At 54.7% G+C, this 23,528-nt stretch overlaps 3 protein-coding genes across 6 annotated transcripts in view; 1 reads left to right on the top strand and 2 right to left on the bottom strand.

Moving 5' to 3' along the window:
• Positions 1 to 4,027: 4,027 nt before the first annotated feature.
• SARM1 (sterile alpha and TIR motif containing 1) lies at positions 4,028 to 19,282 on the bottom strand. Its single transcript, XM_073315341.2, has 9 exons — positions 18,033 to 19,282; positions 11,888 to 12,506; positions 11,405 to 11,617; positions 9,562 to 9,653; positions 8,816 to 9,051; positions 8,540 to 8,642; positions 7,821 to 8,010; positions 7,579 to 7,700; positions 4,028 to 5,118 (listed from the first exon to the last, which is right to left on the bottom strand). The coding sequence occupies exons 1-9, from the start codon at positions 18,485 to 18,487 to the stop codon at positions 4,959 to 4,961; spliced, it is 2,190 nt and encodes a 729-aa protein (XP_073171442.1). The 5' UTR covers positions 18,488 to 19,282; the 3' UTR covers positions 4,028 to 4,958.
• Positions 17,974 to 23,528, top strand: part of VTN (vitronectin) — an 8,067-nt gene continuing 2,512 nt past the window's right edge. The window contains exons 1-2 of the mRNA XM_073315345.2: positions 17,974 to 18,868; positions 19,353 to 23,350. Coding sequence (XP_073171446.1) covers positions 23,290 to 23,350 — 61 coding nt within the window. The 5' untranslated portion in view covers positions 17,974 to 18,868; positions 19,353 to 23,289. The remainder of the gene's footprint in view (positions 18,869 to 19,352; positions 23,351 to 23,528) is intronic.
• KIF12 (kinesin family member 12) overlaps positions 21,385 to 23,528 on the bottom strand; it is an 18,122-nt gene continuing 15,978 nt past the window's right edge. For 2 of the 4 annotated variants that reach the window (XM_073315331.2, XM_078849218.1), the window contains one exon: positions 21,385 to 22,140. In XM_073315331.2, the coding sequence (XP_073171432.2) occupies positions 22,089 to 22,140 (52 nt within the window). In that variant the 3' untranslated portion in view covers positions 21,385 to 22,088. The remainder of the gene's footprint in view (positions 22,141 to 23,528) is intronic. The other 2 variants (XM_073315332.2, XM_078849219.1) reach the window with 1 other exon arrangement.

The following is a 23,528-nucleotide window of genomic DNA, read 5'->3' as shown; positions in this document are numbered from 1 at the left end:
AGCCTTCACAGCTATTCTTCTAACAGCTGTTAAAATTGTTTCCCCTTGAATATATGATCTGTACAATAAGAACAGGAGGACTTGTGGCACCTTAGGGACTAACCAATTTATTTGAGCATGAGCTTTCGTGAGCTACAGCCCACTTCATCGAATGCATCTGATGAAGTGAGCTGTAGCTCACGAAAGCTCATGCTCAAATAAATTGGTTAGTCGTTAAGGTGCCACAAGTCCTCCTTTCTTTTTGCGAATACAGACTAACACGGCTGTTACTCTGAAACCTGTGATGATCTGTACAGTAATTAAGTGGCACTGCTGATAACAAACCCCTTATGCAAGGTGCTGAGATAGTCCCTGTGCTGTTTTGTAATCGGATTCATGACAAGATTGCTCATTCCCAGAATAGCAAGTCCCTGGTTCCTCTCATGGCCCATAAAGGCTGGCCTTGGCAGCAGAGCTGTTCTATAGAATCATAAAAATGGAAGGGACCTTGAGCGGTTGTCTTCTAGCTCGGCCCCCTCTGCTGAGGCAGGACCAAGTAAACCTTGACCATGCCTGATAGCTGTCTGTTTCTAAAAACTTCCACAGATGGGGATCCTACAGTGGTAACACATTCCAATACTTAAACTATCCTTACAGTTGGAAAGATTTTCCTAATATCTAACCTAAATCTCCCTTCCTGCGGATTAAGCTCATTACTTCTTGTCCTACCTTCGGGGACCCGGAGAACAACTGACCACCATCCTCTATCACAGCCCTTAACACATCCTCTTTATTACAACCTTTAACACAGAAGACTGTCTTCTTTTCTCAAGACTAAACATTTTTTAAATGTTTCCTCATACGTCAGGTTTTCTAAACCTTTTATCATTTGTGGTGGTGTCCTGTGGACTCTCTGCAGTTTGTCCAGACTTCCTTCCCTGCTTATCTCTCTCCATTATTCTCCTGCTTTTCTCTCTCTGGGTTGAAGACTTTGGAGTAAAAAGCAGCAGCAAATAATCTGATGCCAGGTGGAGAATGAGCTTATCAAAGAGCCTGGAGCCATAAAGATTAGAGATAATCCCCTGAGACTTGCTAGCAGCAACTACATACTGGGTTAACCTTTTCCTGGGCACTGGAGTGATGCTCACAGCAGCTCTGATTCTGTTACTGCCTGTAAATATAATATGCAGCATTTGCCAAACCAGCACAAGCTCTTGTTTAGCCCCTGCTCAAGTGGGGAGTGGGGCGAGATGGTACGCGCAGTGGGAAGGTGTGTGAGGGGAGAATGGTTATCGGCTGCCTTAGGAGCCTGATCTGATCACAGTGGGCCCATTGTAAGAGTGCTGAGCGATGTCAATACAAAGCTCAATGTGGGGGCTGCCTGGCCAACTCTGAGCTTCGGGCTAACACTGACTTTCCCCACAAACAGGGCATGCCAGGAGTTCAGGGTTGTGGATCAATTTGTATCTGAATTCCTCAGTGCAGCACCAGGCCACTAAACGCTAGCTGATCCCACTGGGCTGCAGGTCTGTTCTCCTGGCCAGTGTCACCAGCTGGCAGTGTCTGCACAGTTCGATTTCATTGGTCCCACCGTGCTGGCCTTGCGTGTCAGTCACCCACTGTGTGTAAAGGAAGACTCCAATAGGGTTTATGGAAGAATAACAGTGCTTTGCTTAAACAAGTTTTTCTAGGCTCTCCTCACAGATCCTCAAGCCTGGGGCCAATGCACGACCTACCATGGTGTGGCTATGAGCAGCAGGTATGGTTGTCCTTAGAATTCAATGAGCTCCATGCTCACATTAATCCCAAACCCTGCCCGGGACATCCAGGCCCTGGGTAAAATGGAGGCTGTTTCTATATTATATTATACAGGTTCTTGTATTGCCCTCAGCACCCCAGTACCTGAGCGCCTTCTACTCATGCATTAAGCAACATGGCTAGCAGTTGTCTCTCATCCTCTTTCCAGGAGAGAAGATGTGGGCAGTGGAATGTTTTGGTAGGTTCCCCCCTCACTATGTCCATGCTGCTCTTTGTGTTTGAGAAGGCAGGTCGGAGCAGTGGCTCTGGTGCTGGGAGTGGGAGTTTGGGCTTAGCTCCCAGGGGAGTTTGTGCACAGTCTCAGACCAGCCCCCCAGCAAGCTCTGTCTCCCACACAGACCAGCTTTATCCTCATGGTAGGAAGTTTCACTGCCTGAGAGGTGGAGTTGTTGGCCATGGCCCTCACCCCATGCCTTAGACCTGTACAGGTCCTTGTCCTTGACTCTCTTGGCTATGGGAAACCAGTGTAAAGGGTGGAGGACAGGCCACATGGGCTCACAGTAGCCTGTGGTGCTGAGGAGACGAACTGTAGCATCCTGTACGAGCTGGAGTTTCCTGCGGCCTGATGGTTTGTGCCTTCCCAAAGGACAAGTTTGTCTGGCCCTGATGAACAATAGTGTCCTCTTGCCCTAAAATCCATTCAGGTGCCTCTGGGTCAGTGCAGCATACAACAGGCTCTGCCCCTTCATTCACCACGCGAGGAGACTCTCGGTATCAGATGGCCTGAGTCGGGCCTGCAGTTCTGCTGGGGTTGGAATCTTCAGACCAGTCCCAAAGTGACATGAGCTGGGCTCATCCCTGCCCCCTAGGCCTGGGTGGCAGAGAAGGTGCAGGCTGGAGGGAGCAGAGCCTAGGCAAGCCATGTCCCTGTGCCTATGGCTGTCTCGGATCACATCAGCTGCAGATGCATTGCTGTGCCTCCCCGCCCGCTGCGGGCCCGTGGCGTCACGCGCTCAAACCCAATGCCTCTAATTGAAAGCAATTCATAATTCAGGAGCCCACCATCTCCACTCATGAATAATGAATACTTTGTAAATGTTCCTTCACTGCATCCCGTTTTCTTTGGACGCGTCTCGTGTGGCTGGAGCCTACCGGCTTGTGGGCAGAGGGGGCTCGGTGGATGTAATTGCTGGGACTAAGCAACCCGTTCAGCACTGGGGTGGGAGGCTCCAGCCCTTCTGGCTGCCTGCAGCTCCTGTACACACAGTGCTGTGCAGAGGCACCCGAGTGTTTACACTGCAGTGGGCCTGACGCTCCACACCGGCTTGAAACCTTGCGTTGCGCTCTGTGGGGGCTGCCCTGTGAATGGAAGCAGGACAGAACAGGCAGGAGAGCTGCAGTGAGGAGCACGGACCATGGGCGTGAGAAGGGATGTGGTACCTGAGGAGTGCCCTCTGTTGGCCCATCCAGTCACATTATGTGTCAGCTGGAGCTGGAAGCCTGTCTCACTGGGTGTGCAGTGGGGACATGCTGTCACTGCTCAATAGGTCAATGACCTTCCTTTTCCTAGGGCAGGGCTGTGCTTGGTGTGGCCCTAAGTAGCCAGCTTCAGCCTGCAGCGTGGGGACCCCTTTGGAGAAGATGAAATCTCCTCCAAGAAAACCCCATGGCCAGTTCCTGCGTCAGAAAGGGGCCTGTTAAGAGCAGCTTCCAGAGCAGCCAAAGATCAGAGGCTCTGAGAGGTGGAGGGTGGGATAGAACCCAAACTGTGTGTGCAGAGGTGCAGGGTGAGGTACATGCCGCCGCACAGCAAGCTGAGACCATCAAGCTTCTCCGTGCACCCACAGATGCCACAGAAAAGGGCAAAGTAAAGCAAACAAGCCCCATGTTTGAGCTCCGGCTGCAGTACAGGCTGCTGAGCCCACTTCCCTCCACCCCCCCGGGAACAGGGCCCAACTGTGCCTGGCCCCACATCTTGCAAGGTCTTGCTGTCAGCCCATCCCCAGGAAACACCCATCTGCCTTGGCAATGGCCTCTGCCCCCATCCCCAGTACCCTTTAGACTGAGTAGCTGCTGGCTGATTTTGAATGTGCAAAGGATCTGGCTCGGGGGGCAGGGGGAGAGGTGAGGAAATGACCTGTCACTTAATGCTGGAGCCAACACAGCCTAGGCACAGCCCTGAGCTCAGAGGGAAGCTCACTCAGACCCACTGGGCTACACGTCAGCAAACTCCCTCTGAAAGGAGCAGGTGCCATGACAAATCTAGAATGAAGACCAGAGACGGCAGGAATAAAGCACAGCCACAGCCCAGTGCCTTGCCGGTGTATAATGATCCCACAGGTACAATACAGCAGCTAACGTCCTTCCTCGCCCCACCCAGCAGCACGTTCCACTGCCCTGCACGCATGGGCCTGACAGCACCTTTACTATGGCGCCCGAGGGGCAAGAACTGAGAAGTCAGGTGATAAAAACAAGATGAACTTTGTGAAGGCCTCCAGGAAAGATTTCTACCTGAGCTAGAAGCAGAAGGCTCCCCAAGCCTGATGGTGATGGGCACTACGTGGTGAGAGGCCAGGAGGAGGGAGAGGGAGCTGCTGTTTGGGATGCTGGGAGGGGAGGTCTCCACCCAGACAGGTTGTAAGGACCTGACATAAAACAAGGGGATTGCTCCAGGGCTTTGCTTTCATTTGGCTTCTCTTGCCCATTGGCACTTTGTGATGCCACTCATCCCTGAGCTGCTGCCCCTTGTGAATACACAGCTCATGGGTGTTTTTAGTAAAAGTCACAGACAGGTCACTGGGGAGAGAAGGGGAACAGCTGTCTCCCTGCCCCAGAGCATTGGGATGGGCTGTAGGAGGCAGATAGGAAGCGGTCATTGCTCTCAAGGGGAGAACTTCCCTTTCGGTGCTGGGGCTGAATTCTAGGATGGGAGGGTAATTAGATCGTTTATATTTGGCTGCTGCCCCAGTCAAGGGCCGTTCCTTTTGCACTGACTGAGCCAGGGAAGTGGGCCAGGTCCCTCGGGGATGGGCCCAGGGGACAGCCCTGGAAGCAGGAAGCTCTAACAGGAAGGATTTAACCCCACTTGGGGAGAGCTCTTCTGGGAATTCCACAGCACCGTGTTTCTCAACCGCTGGGCCGAGGACCGGCGCCATGCCTTGAGATCTCCCTGATGCAGATTAGGAAAGCAGCAAGCTGGTCCCTGGTTGAACAATACTCCCCTAGAGGATATGGGGCGGTGCTGCCTGGCTGTAGGTCTGCCCGAGAGGGGCTGCACACTCCAGGCTGTTCTCTGAGCCAGCTGAAGAATCTCGGGATGAGCGGCCCTGGAGGAAGCGGATAATCTTCTCAATTGTGGCCTCCTGGTACTCATGGGACCATCTGCATCCAGGGGAGAAAATGGACAATCACACCCTGCTCGATGGACTCAAAAGTCTGCAGGTGAGCTCGATGTGCCGGGCCACGGGCACTGTGAGACCGACTTTCCCCTCCCTCCCCCCAGATGCTGTTCAGTGTGCCTGGGCCATTGGCACCGTCAGACACCCCCACCCTTTCCGGATGCTGTTCAGTGTGACCAGGCCACGGGCACTGTCAGACCCCATCCTCTGGTCCACTGGGATGCTGTTCAGTGTGCCTGGGCCACGGGCACTGTCGGACCCCCCGGATGCCACTGTGACTGAAGGGCCTCAATGCCAACTGGCAGGGGGCATGCAGGTTACAGGAAACCCTGGATCTGGTGTTTACATTCTAGCTCACTAGTGCGTCACGTGCAGGTTCTGCTGGAACCCGGTGTCACATCATCACCTTGCTAATGGTATGTGCAGGTGCTGTGAAAGGAGGCATGTGTCTGTCTACACTGGAAAGAGTGTTCCTCAGGCATTGTAGCTAAAGGCAGGTCAGCCACAGGCAGCGTCCCTAAGTCAGGTTCCCATCACTTATCTCCTTCATTGGCCATTGTGTGTTGTGTGGCTCACAATGGGGGTCTGTGACGAAGCGGAACTGTTCTTAATGTTTCCTCTGAATAGTGTGGGGGTGCCTCAGTTTCCCCTATGCAGTTCTTAAGTATCTAGGTGGTGGGATAAGGGTGTATGATCATTGCAGAGCCCTAGAGGGCAGGTGTGTGCAGGGGTCTGGATACAGAGAATGGCCAACACCCTGTTTCCTTGCCACTGATGGCCTGGCCCTTCCCCCTGCCAGGTGAGAGCTAAAGGGTTGGAGAACAAAGGAATCCGGTGACCTCCTGGCCCCGGAAAGGGAGAAAGCCCAGAGGAGGAGGGGCTGGAGGGGGAGTCAGTTTGGGGCTGGCTGGGGACATGGAGTGAAGGGCAGACGGTGTTGTCAGGCTCACTGCCCCCCAAAATGGACCCTGCTGAGGGGTCCTGTTCTCTGTACCTACAAGCTCTATTTTAGACCATGTTCCTGTCGTCTAATAAACCTTCTGTTTTACTGGCTGGCTGAGAGTCACGTCTGACTGCGGAGTTGGGGTGCAGGACCTCGCCTGGGTGGACTCGCTGTGGGAAGCGCACGGAGGGGCAGAGGATGCTGAATGCTCCGAGGTCAGACCCAGGAAGGTGGAAGCAGTGTGAGCTGTGTGTCCTGCAGACAGGCTGCTCACAGAAAGGAGACTTCCCCAGAGTCCTGCCTGGCTTTGTAGGGAGCAGGTCCAGAGCATCGCCCAGGGACTCTGTGACAGGGTCTGGCAGCGTAAGGGGGAGCTTGTGGGACTTCAGGAGGAGGTAACCAGTGGTCTGTTTTCAGGCGAAGAGCAAAGGGGAGAGATGATATATCTGGGGGTGCAGACAGACATCCTGGGGGAGGGGAGCAGCCAGCAGGCGCAGGGTCTTGGCCATCCCAGGGAAAAAGCGCAGGGTGTGAGCAGCAGCTCATCAGACCAGGGCGACTTGTTAGTGGAGCTCAGGCCTGTGAGGAGTTGATTTTACGTGTTTCCAGTATTTCTCTTGGCTGTCCTATGGATCTCTGTTCTCTGCTACATACACTTGGCTGCCCTATGAGTCTCTGTTCTCTGCTACATACACTTGCTTTCTCAGGAAGCACCTGAGTGCTGTGTGTGACGCAGAGCTAGGTCTCAGGTCACTAGGAAGCTGGGGGTACTGGTCCTTTGGGGACATCCTGAGTGGCCAGTGCATGGGGGCTGGACACTGCAGGGGGTTGGAATGTCCTATCGCTCACCTGCATGAGGGCCAGTAGAGCCCACGTGGGCTGAGAGGCAGGGCTTGGGTTGCCTGTGGCTAGCAGAGGCAGGGAGCTGAACCCCAGTGGCACAGAAAAGGCTCCCTCATGCTATGGCCCCGTGGTAGCGAGGTGCCTCTCAACCCTGGCAAGCCTGGGCCACGGGCACGGTAGGGACCACCGCCCCTCCTGGGATGCCATTCAAAGGGCCGCGGAGCCATGGGTGTTGGGGACCGCGTCTGGGATCCTCCACTAGTGGCTAGCAGAGCTCAGAGAAGAACTGCAGAAGCAATGAAGGAGCTGGAGCGATTGGGTCAGGAGGAGGGGTGGAAGGAGCTCAGTCTGCCCTGCTTTCCTGAAGGACAACAGGAGACACGAGATCTGCCTGCAGGTAGCTGAAGAGCCAAAATGCCAAGGAGGGAGGAGAATTATTTCAAGGGAGATCAGGAGAAGAAAATTCCACCTCCCAGATGAGATGAGTCCCAGCTGCAGAGAGGACAGAACCCCCTGCCCTGAACTTGTGACGTTCAGCAGCCTGCGTCTGTTCTCTCACCCGCCCTCCGCCTCGAGATTGCATCGTGCTGTCCGCACTCCACACAAGTCAGCAGCCACTGCAAGAGCATGGCTGGGACAGGGCCCCACCCTACTTACTTGATGCCGTTAAATTTCAGGACAGCCCTCATGTCCTCAGGAAGATCCTGTGGATCAGGCCACTCAAAATGGTCAGCCACTGGGATGATGTTCTTCCCGCAGCTCAGGGCCGTCACGATCTCCTGCGGGGAAAGCCCAGAGCTTAGCCCATGGCTCCTGCATGGCAGCCAGAGCCATTTCTAGCCCCTCCCGCTCCTGCAGTGCCACCAAGTCCCTCTGAGCTCCTGCCCAGGAGTTCTCACCTTGTGCACCCAGTCCTTGCGGTCAGGGTCCCCCATGCACTTATCCAGCGTGTTTGGAGAGAGAACCAGCACGAAGTTGCGAGCGCTCATCACACTCTGGATCAGCTTGTCCTCAAACTTCCCCGCCTCCAGCTTCTCCACATCTATGAACACACTGAACCCATGCAGCTGCAGATGGACCTTCAGCAGGCTGGGAGCAAGAGAGGCACAGCACCATCAGGGCACCTCCTTGGGCACCTGCAGTTCACGCCCTATCCTTATCATCTCATCTGGGGGCACCATGAGATTGTGGAAGCCTGTTCTCTGCTCCTCTGAGCCAACTGCAGCCCTCGAGACGGTAGCTGCTGGCTCAGGCCTGCGCGGGCTCAAGGCACCTGGGCTGTCACAGAACTAACAGGGAGGGAGGCTTTAAGCCCTGCCTCTTACTGGGCCACCAGGGGTGTAGAATGAGGACAGAGCAAGTCAGCTCCAGCAGGGAAGCAGGAAGGGGTTTGGGGGCTGAATTCCCCTTCCAGTCTGCTCTGCCCTCACTGAGCCTTCAGGCACTATCCCCTCCAGATGCTGCTCTGCCCAGTGGGGCTGCAGCCTGCACCGCTGTCCCTCTCTGTCTGCAGAGAGATCCCGGGTCATTCCTAAGTCATCAGCACCATGACGCAGAACAGGGGCCATTGCGCCTTCCCCTGGAGTGGGTCTGAGTGGGGCGACCCCTCGGCACTCACCTGGCCAGCTGGGAGCCAGTGCTCCGTCGGTAGCTGATAAACACGTCGGGCCCCTCGGAGGTGGATTTGCAGCCACTGCACGGCAGAGGAGAGTGAAGCATTTCTAGATATGAGAGAGGATAGCAGCGAAGAGTTAATGGTGATCTCTGAACGGTCACCCGGCAGCCAGACTAGTCGCATCCGGACCACGACGCAGTGATCTGACCAGCCCTGGCTGGGTCCAGTGACCAGACTGGCCCCCAGGGCCTCCGTGCTGAGAAGGGAGCAGGGCCTTACCCCTGGCGGCAGAGAGAATGCGCACGCGGTGGAAGCCCACATCGATGCAGCAGTCCTCCTGCAGCTGCTCCTCCGTCACACGGTGCAGGAAGTTGCGGTCGATGCCACAAGTCACCAGGTTGTACGTGTACTGGCGGAACTTGGGGTCAATGCTGCCCAGCCAGTCAGCCAGGTTACTGCGATCGCAGGTGGAGTAATTTGCATATGTCTTCAGCTCTGTCAGCTCCCGGAAAAACCTGGCAAGTCAACGGATGTAAGCACAAGGGGATTTGATGGGGCTCGGGGTAAGGCAGGGACTCGGGAAGAGAAGAGCTCCCAGATGCTGTGGTGAAGGGTGCATGAGAGAGATGGACAGACAGACAGTTGATTGATTAGTGGAAGATCTCTGCATTGAGACGTGATGGGGCAGGACCTGCAGCCAGGGAAGCAGAACCCAGGGTAAGTCTTCAGCTTTCTGAGTAGCACACAGGGCCCCATCCCAGTTCCTGTGCTGAGGAGAGCCCCTCCCCATCCCATCCAGCCACTCCCTGTGGCATTGGCCACCCTGTGAGAACTTCCCCGGCAGCAGGATGAAGTCACAGGGGGGCACAGGCCCCAAGAGCCCAGGCCTCTCCCAGTGTGAGGTCAGAGGCAGCTGCCTCTAATGCTTCTGTCACAGCAGGGAAAGAAGGGGAGAGGCGAAGGTCTTTGACCTGGACTCTCCCACTTGTCTTTTCAGTGATGCCTCTGGGACACAAGGGTCCTACCTCTTCCGGATGATGCTAGAGGCCATCCCCAGATCTTCCCGCAGATCTGTCTCCGTCAGTCGCAGCAGCAAGTCCCCATCTACCTCATGCTCCTGCCAAGAGAGGAGATGTCAGAGCTGTCCACCAAGGCCTGCTGTACAATGCACATGGAACCCTGAGCCAGGGAGGAGGCTCAGCCGGGGACATGGATGAGATGGTCATGCAGTGTATGGTGGCAGCCCACATGGGGGCTCATGGGGAAGCTCCAGTGCCCTAAGCCATTCTCTTTGCCATCCAGAGATGGGACTTCTCGTCAACCGCCTCTCCCTCCAGACTCCCGCTCCCGCAATTCCAACATGCTCTGGCTCTGGGTGAGAGGTGACTCATGGTGGCCTGTTGCCCCAGCTGTGTTCAGGCAGGGATTTTCCCCGGGGACGGCAGTGCGTGTGCATGGAGGGCTGGCCTCCTGCTCTGGGGCTTGCAGCACTGGTGAGACAAGACACTGGCCTAGTCCCATCCAGGTCTCCTCAAGGCTGAAGGTGCCTGGTGGAGATGTTGCCCTGGTGTGGCAGTGGCCATTGCTCTGGGTGATGGTGTATCTATAGGGTTCCTTATTAGAAACGGTTACAGGGTGGGTGTGATGTTGCACTCCATATGCTTTTTTTGGAAATATGCTTATGAGTGTGACTATAGTGTAACTGGAATATGCTTTATGCAAAACATCTCTTGTACGGTATCAATACAAAGCTTATAATCTACTAAGTTTGGTCATCCTATTTGTATGAATGTATCATTCCTGTATCTAAAGCTAGAAATATGAAGTATTACTCTAAGGTCCTGTTGTAATTATGCAAAGTGTGGGCCATTGATGGTGGCTTAGGATCTTGATGGCTTCCATTAACTAGAACAATTGGTTGTAAATGGCTCTGTTTACTTGTAAGCCTTCCTGTGTTTCTGTGAGTCAGGTCAGGAAGAATGGAGACTTGGGGACTCCCAGGACATGTCACCGTGTCACCTGGTACTGGAATCCATCTTAAACCTGATGCTTCTCCATTTGTAAGGAGGGGTGGGGACCCAGAGACAAAAGATTCCCGCCCTGTACTAAAGCTATAAAAGGATGTGGAACAGAACAAAGGGGGCTGCAGTCATGAGAAAAACCCTGGCTACCACCCGAGCTGGAACAAGGAGTGTACCAGGGAAAAGGATTGGGCCCAGACTAAGAAGAAGTCTAGTCTGGGAAGGAAGCTTATTGGAACATCTCTGAGGGTGAGATTTACCTGTATTCGGTTTCTTAATGTATTAGGCTTAGACTTGCGTGTTTTGTTTTATTCTGTTTGGTCATTTAATTTGTTCTGTCTGTTAATTCTTGAAACCACTTATATCCTACTTTTTATACTTAATTAAATCACTTTTGTTTATTAGTAAACCCGGAGTAAGTGCTTAATACCTGGGGGAGCAAACAGCTGTGCATATCTCTCTATCAGTGTTAAAGGGGGCGGACAATTTATGAGTTTACCCTGTATAAGCTTTATACAGAGTAAAACAAATTTATTTGGGGTTTGGATCCCATTGGGAGCTGGGTGCTGGAGAGAGGTGACCTGCTGAGCAGTTCTGGTTAAAGCCTGCAGCTGTGGGGGAGTGGACCAGACCTGGGTCTGTGTTGCAGCAGGCTGGCGTGTCTGGCTTAACAAGGTGGAGTTCTGGAATCCCAAGCCATCAGGGAAAACAGGCTCAGAGGTCATTTCAGCACATCAGGTGACAGTCCCAAGAGGGTGTCTGTGACCAAACCCGTTACAGTGGGTTCTTTGTGTGTTCCCAGCAAAGGGCCTTTCCACTGCCCCTTTCCCCATAAGCACGGCCCTACCAGGAAGCTCTGGCAGTATTTGTTGAATCCAGTCTGTTGCAGCCATGTCTGCACCTCGATGGGTTTCCAGCTGGAGACGGTGGGCAGGATCCGTCGAGGCACCTCCTCGCCCATCATGCGCAGAGCCTTCTTGGCCAGCGATGAGGCCGTGGTGTTGGTGGAGTAACACACTATCCTCTTCAGGCTCTGGGCAGCCCCTATTTCACTGAAAATCTGGGCACAGAGGAGCAGGAGTCATCACATCCTTGTTTCCCCTAGTGCCTTCCCGCTGGGTCATGCTACGCAGTCCTGGCACGTGGGCATTTCAGAACTACAACAGCACCCTAATAGGCAGAACTGTGAGCACACAGGGGGAGCAAGCAATGCCCCATTTCCCAGAGGCTGCAGGGCTGCTTGGATGCAACCCCAGTGCTCCTCCTCCTCCTCCATCTACTTGTCTCAGGTAATCCTGCCCCCCCCCCCCCCGCCCAAACCCAGTCTTACCTTGGTTTTCTTCTGCCTGGCTTTGATGGCCGCCTCTATGCACAGGTAGAAGAGAGCGATGCACTGCGCCTCCAGCCGCGAGCTGTCCAGCAAGGGCACCAGGTGCTGTAGGTCCTTCGCTGTCCTTCCCTGACTGTTGTCACTGCTGTCCAGCAAGTCGCATGCAAACTGCTCCGGGTCCAGAGAGGCGATGAAGGGCTCCACCAGCGCCAGGGTCCCCGACCGCTCCACCTCTTTCTCGATCTCTTTGTTGGTGGCCAGCACTGTGATGGCCAGGCATGCATGCAGGCGGATCAGCTCATCATCTTTGGAAAACACCAGTGGGAAGAGCCACTCTGCTGTGTTCTTCTCGATCATCAGCCGCTGGTTGGCTTGCCCGCCGTACATGGCACAGTTGGCCAGGGCCATAGCACAGTGGCGCAACACAACGGGGTCGGTCCAGCGGCACCAGTACAGGATGGTGTCCAGGCCTCCATCAGAAATGAGCTGGAAACAGGTCTCCTCAGTGTGTTTGAACATGTGCTCCAGGATCCCCGAGAGGCTGCATGCAACCTGGGGGCTGTCTCGCTCTTTGGTCAGATTCAGGATCACCCCCAGCCCGATCCGGGCAATCCGGTCCCTGGGAGAAAGAGAAGCAGGGGTGAAAGCAAAGAGAATGGCAGTGCCAGGATCACCAGAGACTGAACCCATCAGCGTTTACATGGCACTGAGAGACTGGTATTTGCCCCAGGAGGGACAGAGGTTTCTGCGGACAGTGGAATGCCTCCCGGTGGCACAGATGGCAGGATGCTGTCTCTCATGTCGACTGGCTGCCAGGATCCCTGCCCCTCCATAGTGTGGCTAGATACGTACAGAGCTGGTACTAAAGAACTGCTTTGTTCTCGTGCCTGAAGAGCCTTACAAATCTTCTTGGATCCAGAGAGCGCCCAGATCCCCCTGAGGAAGCATGGCCCAGAGACCCATCTCCCAAGGGATCTCCTCCCCCAACCCAGACCATCACATCAGCAGCAGTGAATTTCCTGAGTTTACACCTCACCTGACTCCCCTCCCCCCATGAGGCTTGTCCCCATCTTCTCATCAAAGCTCCCACCAGCCACCTCCCTGCTCAGCAGATTCAAACCCCCTTCATGGGTCCTCAGAACCCAGAAGGGCCCATTGTGTCCTGCTCTGTTAATGCTCTGGAAGTGGTCTGGATTCACCCCGTAGTTAACGGGAGAAAGACACATAAACACACACCTGAGCAGAGTCCCACACTCCCTTCCCCTGGCATGTTAGCTGGATTGGCCATGATTCGCTGTCCCCAGTGATCTCGGTCTGCACTGCGAGCAGGAATGTGTAAGGACACGCTTCCCTGGTGCCTACTGACGCGGTTACACTTCTTGTGTTCCAGCTCATGTTCTTCAGCTGGTTCTGTCTGTTTGACTGGCACAGGTGGTTACAACCCTCAGCAAAGCCCTCTCTGTCTGTTAGCCCCATCCCAGCTCCCCAGAGCACCAGGTTTGCTGGGGTTTGGCTCTCTGCTCCAGGCCGTTGTGGTACTGCGAGGCAGGCCCTTCTTCAAAGGCTCTCAAGTTCATGCTTTGCAGGCACATTTCCTGACTGTGCTTCTTGTTTCCCTTCTCACCTGCCTCTGAGCCCATGGGGGGCTTTCGCAAGATGAAAGCTGGGAGCAGCCTCTGTTAGTGACACTTGCTCCCCAGCCAGGTCTCCTATGCTTGTCCAGGGGCTTTCTTGCCACATCACAGAGCCTCCTGGCTTCCCAGCACCCTGACTAGGGATAGGTTACTTGGGGCATGTCCTGCTGGGGCCCACAGCTCGTGCCCATGACTCACTCCTGATGTCTACCCAGGATCTGTGTAGCATGTGATGGGGGTGGGGGCATCTGTTCTAGCAAATTGTGTGCACACTGTGTTTTGTGACTCTTTGTCCTTGTCCTGCCCCCTGTTCTGGTCGTGCCCATGAGAACATGGTCTGTTAGGCTGCAGTCCAACCAGGTGCCCAGCCCAGGAAAGTCTTGGATGCAGAGCTGAATGACTGCAACTGAGAAGTCATGACAAGCAATCTGGGGCCATCACAACTGATGGCTGGCCCAAGGAAGAGTGAATTATCTGTGCAGATGTCTGGCTGGGGAAAGGAGATGGACTTTCTCAGTCCGGCCACATGGCAAACACAGACAGAGACTGTATTTAAGGTGGGAGGCATTGCTGTGGAGGGGGAGCCAAGCACCATGACATTCTAGAGGCACTGGCTGGCAGGGGTCAGGCAGGAGGGACTCTCCCCAGCCAGAAACGCTGACCAGTCCTTGGTCTCCCAGGAGGTGAGAGATCAGATTGGTGGGGAGGAAATGGAGGGTCAGGATTTTGGTTATTTGCAAAGATCTGTAGCTCTCTAGTGCTCTTGGAGTAAAGTCGATGTGGTTAGGAAACTCGTTGCATCCTTGTCCCATTGTCCCCAAAGGGGTTGAACCAGGAGCCCAGCGCGCTGGGAGAGCATGTGTAAGTAACCAGGGTGGCTCGTTCCAGGGTCTGGGGCAGCAGGACTATGGGGTCCCTCATCCTAAGGAAGGACTTGGACAAGAGACCGGAAGCTGGGAGTGAGCCCTAGAAACATAGTGCCAGGGCTCGGTGCAGCTCCCATACAAGTGATGAGGTCCCCTCCCAGCAGACTGGCGTCTGGCCAGGTTGTGACAGAGTGTGTGGGGTGTGTGGTGGGCCGCACACTCTGCACCATGCCGTCAATAGGCTAATGCGGATTGCAGGTCCAGTACAAGCACCGGCTGGGGGCACTGGAGCAGTCGGTACTTATCACATCTCCGGCCAGTGGCTGGGAAGAACAGCACTGTGTTTCTGGCCCTTGGACTCCACAGAGGGGTGGGCTGGAGGGTCAGCAAAGTCCCTGCAGGCAGATAGCAACTCTGCCTGCTACATTAAAGGAATGCAACCCAGGCAGCCCCTGTCTCCCATCAGTGCAGGTGAGATGGGTGTTTCTGGGAACTCCTGTTCTCTGTGCTGCTCACAGTGACCTTGGGCTCAATTTGACAGCAATCAACTCAGATAGCAGACTCAGCCTGGCACTGGGATCCAGAGTCCAGGCCCCTCCACGCAGTCTCCAGGCTCACTAGGTGCGTGGGGATTCTCTGAATCTCTGGCTAGGGCAGGGCACTGTCATCCTGAGCTTGTTGCAGCATGGGAACAGTTGCAAAGGATTCTGGGTAGGAGCTGCTGTGACTGGCAGCTTGCATGGCCATGGCAGGAAGCAGGCTGAGAACCTTAGTTCAGTTTGAAGTGCTGCGGCTCATCCCTGGGTGACCACAGTGCCCTCTGAGCATCCCCGGGTTTCAGCCTGGGAACGCTGGGAGGAGGGGTACCTTGGTGTCACCCCCATGAGGTTCTGGGGCGCAATCACACTCCAAGCCTGCATCTGATAGGGGCAGAGCACAGCCCACTAGGCTGCAGCAAGAGGGCTGGCTGGGAACAGAGTGAACAGACTCGTCTCCCTGCCCAGATGCAGGACGTGTGGTTCTGTATGAGTCAGACAGCAGGGCCAAACGGCCACTCCCTCTTGCCAGAAACCAAGGGGCTGAATTCAAACTCTCTGAGCTGATGTTTCCTCCCATGTTAATGACATCCTAATGCATTCTCCTAATTAACCTCTTTGCCTCTCTGGGTCCTGCTGTTACCACTGGGCTCAGTGGAGGGGCCAGAATAGGCTGTAAATTTGGGTGAGCCCCAGACTCCACAGCGGGGCCAGCTGCAGCATGTGCTGATCCGTACATGCACCAAGCCGCGTTTGCAGAGGAGACCTTGTTCTCAGAAATGGCTCCTGCACTGAATATGTACGTTATAGCTCTTCCCCGACAGCCGCAAGTCCCACTACACACACTCAGATGCGTTTGCAAAGAACGTGCCTCGTGCATTCACTTTCTAAGCATGAATCCTTCTACCCAGTACCTAGAATCTACTCCCAGAAAAGCGAGTCCTAACCATCGTGGTCAGCCTCTTTGGACACCCAGCTATGCAGACCCACATTGGTGGGAGCTCTGTGTGACCTCAGCTGCACAGTCAAGGCAGTGTCAGTCTCAACTACCGGCTGGTGCCTGGAGACAGTGCAGCCCTGGCAGGCAGGGTTGTGAGGGTGCAGCAGATCAAAGAATACTGGAGCAGGGTCCATGCAGAGCAGAATGGCTCAGGCAGAGTGGCAGCTGGGTAGAAACCTGCTGGAGATCAGGAGAGGAAGGGGAATCGTGGATGAAAACGTCCGAGCTGGAGTGAGCTGCCATGTTGGGCAGCTGGTAGGACTGATGGGTTAGACAACGTGATTGTCAGGTTTGCAGAAAATGTTAAAACATTTAAAACTCCATGCATCTGATGAAGTGGGTTCTAGCCCACGAAAGCTTATGCCCAAATAAATGTGTTAGTCTCTAAGGTGCCACAAGGACTCCTCGTTTTTATTAAAACAAGAAATTCAGGTCAGATTGCAGAGACTTTCTGCCTCGGACTCCTCCCCGCAGAGTCCAAGACCCTAGGTTTACTTGTCCAGATACAGTCCAATCTGGGAGCAAGGAACCAGGCTTGGGAGTCTGGGCAGCCAGCACAGGGGTCAGGGAAAGGATGTGGGGATAGTGGGGAGGGAATCAGAGAAACCAGCAGCCTAGCTCACAGATGGGGCAGAAAGGCCAATGGCAGCAGCCAGGAGGGAATCATTAGAGTCCGGGTGAAGCTGCCGGCCCGTGGGCCCGTCATCTGCAGCACTCTGACACCAGGGCTTGGGTGAAGAACGTTCTGAACTCGCAGGGAGTTAGGGCTTAGAACCAGCTGCCCGGCCCCAGCCACTCAGTGTCCTGGGGACAAGGAGAGCAGCTCTCTGGTGCAGGGGACACTGCTGTCAGTGTATGGCACAGCCACTGGCAGGCTGAGGTCACTGGCTGAGATGAGATGCACCCTGTGGAAGATGATTTCACAGCCCAGCCCAGGGAGAGGCAGATACAAATGCTGCAGCAAGAGAGAGGACGATTGGAAAACTCATCCAGGCACTAACCTGCCTCCTATGCTGCAGAAACCTCTGCTCAGCTAAATGAGTGAGCAGGCAGAGCTGGGTGACTGAACACGGCGGGCAGGTCTCATTTCATCCAAGCAGGAGGGCTGGAGCTGTCAGACCGAACCCAAGTACGTGCATTGGACCATACAAGAGGTGCCTGAGCCGGTCCCTGTGGATGTCAGGGGCAGAACTCCTCGTCTCCCTGCTTCCTAAGAGGGCTGAGAACTGCAAGACCCAGTTAGCTGAGCCTGGGACGTGTTTTGAGCCAGAGTGTGCTAGCAAGTGTCAGCGTCCCTTGCACTTTGCCTCAGCCCCTTTTTCATGGCTGCCACCTCCCCAGCCTTTAGGGCCTTCTGTCAAATACGCTGGCCCATCCCTCTCAGTGCCGTGTCTCCTCAGCACCTAGGACAGTGGGGCCAACGTGGGGGCCCTAGGCATGACCATCGTGACCATGGTTCATCCTCAGCTACTGGCCGTGCTGGGCAGCCTCTGCAGTGAGCCAGCTCCCAGAGGGTACGTCCCCCTCACCTGCCGAGGCCTGAACAGGGGACGCCTGGTGTGACAAAGACCCCAAACGTGTGACACACAAACGGAACATGCTGCTGGAGTCACCCGGTTGTGTGAATGACTCTGCCCTGCCACGGGAGCCTGCAGTCCGGAGTGCATCGCTGTCCACAACAGAAGGGAGGGGTGGCGGGAACCTTGGGCAGATGGGGCAGGCCAGGGGGGCGTCTGCCTCGGTTGTGTGCAGAAGCAGTGTCTGTACGAGCAGAGGCAGTGCTCTGTGTGTGAGGGAGACAGTGTCTCTGTGGGTGGTGGGCTGTCTCTGTACTGTGGGGTGGGAGTCTGTGGAGTGTGTGTGTTTGGTGGCTGATGTCTGTGCTGGTGGGTCTCTGTGTAGGATGTTCCTGCTCCGGAGGGGGGCGTCTCTTTGGGATGTGCTGGGGGCCTCTGTCCTCTGTGTGTGCAGTGGGTGGGGGATGTCTGAGGGCTGGGCTGTGGGTCTGTTATCAGGCATGTGTCTCTGCGGGATGTGTGCTGGGGGAAGGGCTCTGGAGGGGGCACTGGGGGCAGGGCTCACCTGGGTCTGTGTCCTTTGCAGACTCACCTGTTTTCTGCCACCAGGATCTGCTCCAGGAGTTTGCTTGCCTGGCACTTGGTTTCCAGCTCTGTTGCCTGGAGCAGGTTCAGCAGCAGGTCCAGGCCCCCCTCCAGGCGAATCACATCACACAGAGCTTTGGCCACATCTCTCCCCAGGGTGGGCATCACCCAGGCTTCCTCCACCAGCTGGAAGATCTCTGCAATCCCCTTCGTGAGATCCTGGGGGTCAGTTGCCTGCTTCAGGGAGGAAATGGCCAGGTGCAGGTCAGGGAGGATCCGATCCAGAGCCACCTGGACATCCATGCTCACGCCAGGGGACACTTCTCGATGGTTGTGGGCAGCTCCCACCCCTGACCACAAGCATGCATGGCTCATGTACTCAGGCACCGACAGCCTCTCCAAACTGGACATGGCAAAAAACCGGCACAGTTTATAGATGGAGACGAGCAGGGTGAGAACCATGGGCAGCCCCTAGAGCAGCATCCCAGCTCAGCCTCCACAGCTGGGGCCTGGGAGCCTTGGCCCGGCACTCGTCCTGGAGGGCACAGAGTCAGCTGCAAAGGGCTGTGCACGGACCCTGGGCAGGCCAGCGGCTCTGCGGCCTGGTGCCCTCGCAGGGGCGAGAGCAGAAGTTGCTGCTTGCAGCAGAGGGAGATGGAGGAGTCGGGAGGGATGGAGAACAAAGCGGGTGGAGCTGGGGGAAGGAGGCTGGAATGGCAGGAGGAGGAGGGGTGGAGCCAGGCTGGGGACCAGCTGCAGTGCTTGACGTGTGCCAGCTTGTTCTCCCCTCCCAGACCCGGATGCTGTTGCCGCGCTGCCGGGATGCAGAGCTCGCAGGACCAGGTGAGTGAACCGCAGCTGCTCCCTGCACTGCCTGCTCAGCATCCTCCCATCTCCCCGGGGGCCACATCACCCTCTCAGGTCCCGCCCCGACAAGGAGGATCTGTCCCTATGACAACAGCATCCCCTCCTCCTGCGGCCACCAGAGATGCTCTGGCTATCCCCTGAGCAGGGATGGCAGCCTTCCCGTCAGGCCCTCCTCACCCAGAGCCCCCCTCTGCCTCCGCAGCTGGTCCGCCCTGAGCCCCCCCAGCTGGTCCGTGGTCTCACCCCATAGACTCTTTCCTGTGCAGTCAGGAGGGTGGCGTGGGGCTGGGGGGCTGCCCCTTGCTCCTGGCTGGCCTGGGGCCTGGGCAGAGCAGGAGGCAGCAGAGTACACTTGCCTTTCCCTCTCCCCTCCGCAGTCCCCACGGAGCCCCCAGGAAGCAGCCCCTGCCCCTAGGCCTCCCGGCGTTGCTGATTGCTGCTCTGTTCCTTCTCTGCACAGGTGGGTGAGTCGTCCTGCCTGCCTGGCCCTGCCCCCGCGTGCACGTTCGCTACCAGGCCAAGCTGTCCTCATTCAGAGTGGTGTAAATCAGGGTGAGTCCATTGGCTCAAGATTTACCCCAGGGTAGCTGCAAGCAGGATTTGGCCTGGTACCTCCTTTTGTCACCTAGCCTAGACAGACACACAGGACAAAAGACACTGGATGTTGCCTGGCCGTGCTGAAAAGAGCCGTTAAAACCCTTTGCACCACAGCCAAGCCGCAGCCATCTCAGCCTGAGACTTAAATCCAAGTTGACATTTTGGTGCCATAGCAGCCACTGGTGATCCTCCCTGCACCTGCATGGAGGGACAGAGCCGGGGCTCTCACAGGAAAGGGCTGTTATCTTGTGGCAGGGGACAGTAAACAGCGGGATCGGAATGTCCCAGGCCTCCAGGAGACGCTGAGTGCAGAGCCGTAGGGAGTTTCCTGGCCCATGTTTTCTACCCAGTGCTAGCAATAGGTCATCTTAGCTAGGAGTCCACAGAGCACAGGGGGCTACGGACTGTAATGAGCCTCCCTAGGTGCTGGCTAGCTCATGTGAATCTCCCTGGGGGTGGCTAGCTGGTCAGTGCGCGTGTCCCTGGGGGTGGCTAGCTGGTCTGTGCGCGTGTCCCTGGGGGTGGCTAGCTGGTCTGTGCGTGCATGTGAATGTATCGGAAGATAATTAGTCCTTTATCACTGAACTAAAAGATAACTGGCAAACCCTATCCGTACCGGCCTGACTTTCGCTGCTTTTCCCACTGTCCTGTCCCTACGGTCTTGCTGACCCCATTCGTCTGGTGGAGAAGCCTTCAGCAGTCCCTGCCGACTGCATTCCTAGTGCAGAACAGGAGGGTGGGGCAGATCTGAGAGCTCCCAGGTCCCCTTGTCTCTGTCTCCCAGCCTACAGAAGGGGTGATAAGGCTGACAAACAAACATGACTCCTGCAAGGGCAGATAGCAGCACACACAGACCAGTCCCCGGTCTCTCCAATCCCAGCAACTCTGGCCCAAAGTGTGCAGTGTCTCTCTGCTATAGCGATGTGAGATGCCCCACATGGGGCAGAGCAGCTGGGCCCGGCTTTGCAATGGGAGGCTGCCCCGTGCTCCGGCTGGGCCTTGGCAGCGTGTACAGGCTGAGCCCATGTGGATCTGGGAGCCTTGCTCCTTGCCCCCTGATGGCTAGGTGTTATCAGGAGCCAGGAGGAAGAGCCAAATTTATGTTAATTGGTAACGAGAGGCTCTGACGAAATGAGAATTCTGGGAGCAGAATACACAGAGCTTTGTGTACCCAATGAACTGGAGAGCACAGAGAAAGTGAGCAAAGACCCCAGACTCTGCATGATGCAACCAGGCTGCTCACTGGCCCCTGGCTTCAGCCCCTCGCCGCTCTGGAGTGCCAGGTGGTTTGGTCACTGGCCCTGCAGCTGCTGATACACAGGGAAATAGCTTCACTCAGACCCTAAAGTGCAGCCATCCCTGCATGTCTTGGGGGCTCGTGTCAACATCGCCAGCCCCAGGTGGTCACAAATCGTGAGCCAGACCCAAAAAATCATGAGACTGGCTCAAAAATCCCAAATGCTGGATTCTGGTCATTTGCTCTCTGAGCCTTTGGGGGACACTAGGACCAGAAGAGGCTAAAATAGGGGAAGAACAAGTTAAAAATTACTTAGACAAGTTAGAAGTATTCAAATCACCAGGGCCTGATGAAATGCATCCTAGAATACTCAGGGATTTGACTGAGGAGATATCTGAGCCATTAGCAAGTATCTTTGAAAAGTTATGGAAGACAGGAGAGATTCCAGAAGACTGGAAAAGGGCAAATATAGTGCCCATCTATAAAAAGGGAAATAAGAACAACCCAGGGAATTACAGACCAGTCAGCTTAACTTCTGTACCCAGAATAATAATGGAACAAATAATTAGGCAATCAATTTGCAAACATCTAGAAGATAATAAGGTGATAAGTAACAGTCAGCATGGAGTTGTCAAAAACAAATCACATCAAACCAACCTGATAGTATCAAAAGTTTTACTAAAGTCAAGATATACCACGTCTACCACTTCCCCGCTATCCACAAGGCTTGTTACCCTGTCAGAGAAAGCTGTCTTGCATGACCTTCTCATAAACAAACTAAGGAAATACAACCTAGATGGAGCTACTATAAGGTGGGTGCATAACTGGTTGGAAAATTGTTCCCAGAGAGTAGTTATCAGTGGTTCACAGTCATGCTGGAAGGGCATAATGAGTGGGGTCCCACAGGGACTGGTTCTGGGTCCAGTTCTGTTCAATATCTTCATCAATGATTTAGATAATGGCATAGAGAGTACAGTTTGTGGACAAAGCCGAGCTGGGAGGGGTTGCAAGTGCTTTGGAGGATAGGATTAAAATTCAAAATGATCTGGACAAACTGGAGAAATGGTCTGCAATAAAGAGGATGAAATTCAATAAGGACAAATGCAAAGTACTCCACTTAGGAAGGAACAATCAGTTGCACACATACAAAATGGGAAATGACTGCCTAGGATGGAGTACTGCAGAAAGGGATCTGGGGGGTCATAGTGAACCACAAGCTAAATATGAGTCAACAGTGTAACCCAGTTGCAAAAAAGTGAACATCATTCTGGGATGTATTAGCAGGAGTGCTGAAAGCAAGGCACGAGAAGTAATTCTTCCGTTCCACTCTGCGCTGATTAGGCCTCAACTGGAGTATTGTGTCTAGTTCTGGGTGCCACATTGCAGGAAAGATGTAGACAATTTGGAGAGAATCCTGAGAAGAGCGACAAAAATGATTAAAGGTCTAGAAACATGACCTATGAGGGAAGATTGAAAAAAATGGGTTTGTTTAGTCTGGAGAAGAGAAGACTGAGAGGGGACATGAGAACAGTTTTCAAGTATGTAAAAGGTTGTTACAAGGAGGAGGGAGAAAAAAAAATTTTCTTAACCTCTGAGGATAGGACAAGAAGCAATGGGCTTAAATTGTAGCAAGGGAGATTTAGGTTGGACATTAGGAAAAACTTCTTAATAGTTAGGGTGGTTACGCATTGGAATAAACTGCCCAGGGAGGTTGTGGAATCTCCATCATTGGAGATTTTTAAGAGCAGGTTAGACAAACACGGGGCAGGGATGGTCTAGATAATACTTAGTCCTGCCATGAATACAGGGGTTTGGACTGGATGACCTCTCGAGGTCCCTTCCAGTCCTATGAGTCTATGATTTTCAAACTTTTTTCTGCAAAAGTGAGGGCTAGAAAGTTACTGGCTATAAAACAGAAGCTGAGATTCTCCCGTAACCTTCACCACAGGAGCTGGGTTTTGATATTGCCAGGCACATGCGTGACTGGTGAGTTGGTAACATTGACTGGCCCCTCGAACAGTGTTTTAACTCCCATCTCCTGTAGGCTGGACTTGGTCTCGGTTGTTGGGTTTAGGATGCGGTGCTGGGTGGAGCTGGTGCCCCAGTGATGGTCTGGTGGTCCTTTCTGGCCTTAAACTATGATTGTCTGAAAAGGCCTCTCATCTCCTGCCCGCTAGCCAGCTCCTTATTGTGGGGCTGCCGAGGTGTTGGGAAAAGACTCCCCAGCCCACGCCAGCCAGTGGGTTTCAAACCTGGCTCTAGCTAGCAAGATTGGCACTGCCTTCAGCTTGGTGTGCACGGGTTTTGTTTAGCCCTGCGATAGAGAGTCAGCCCCCCGAGCAGGGTCCCAGCAGGTACTGTGCAAAAGCCTTCAGACCCCTTCCAGGCCTGCTGGGGAGAGGCCAGGGGGCATCAGTCACCTCTTGCTCTTGTGCTTTTTTGACCTTCTGACTGTTTGTTTTCTCCCTGGAGAGGGGCAGGCTAAGCAAACAGTGAGTTCCTGGGACAGGAGGCTGCAGCCCAGCTCCAGCAGCAGTTGGAGCAGTCAGACAAGCCACGCGCCATGAGGCTGCTGGTCCCAGCTCTGATGCTGGGTTTGCTCTGCGGGGCTTCTGCAGTTGAAGGTAAGTCTCTGCTCTCCCTTGGCTGGGCTCCCTGCTGGACAGTCCAATTCAAAGTGTTCCCTAGCTCCTGCTTGCAGCTAGCTTTTGGGAGAGAGCAAATGGGTCTGTTGGGCTACTGAGTCCTAGGGCTATTGAGGCCTCCAACTGGCCAAGGAGCCCAGGAGAAAGCAGCAGCCAA

The sequence above is a fragment of the Lepidochelys kempii genome, chromosome 17, assembly GCF_965140285.1.
Source record: "Lepidochelys kempii isolate rLepKem1 chromosome 17, rLepKem1.hap1, whole genome shotgun sequence".
Taxonomy (NCBI): domain Eukaryota; kingdom Metazoa; phylum Chordata; order Testudines; family Cheloniidae; genus Lepidochelys; species Lepidochelys kempii.
This window is presented reverse-complemented; position numbering and strand designations above follow the sequence as displayed.

Bases quoted from the DNA above. Each gene is read 5' to 3' on its own strand.
- SARM1 (XM_073315341.2), bottom strand. From the start codon at position 18,487: ATGGTTCTCACCCTGCTCGTCTCCATCTATAAACTGTGCCGGTTTTTT. The intron at 11,618-11,887 runs GTAAGACTGGGT...CTCTGTGCCCAG, and splicing joins CCAGGCAGAAGAAAACCAAG to ATTTTCAGTGAAATAGGGGC. The intron at 7,701-7,820 runs GTGAGAACTCCT...CTTTCCCCGCAG, and splicing joins GCAAGGACTGGGTGCACAAG to GAGATCGTGACGGCCCTGAG.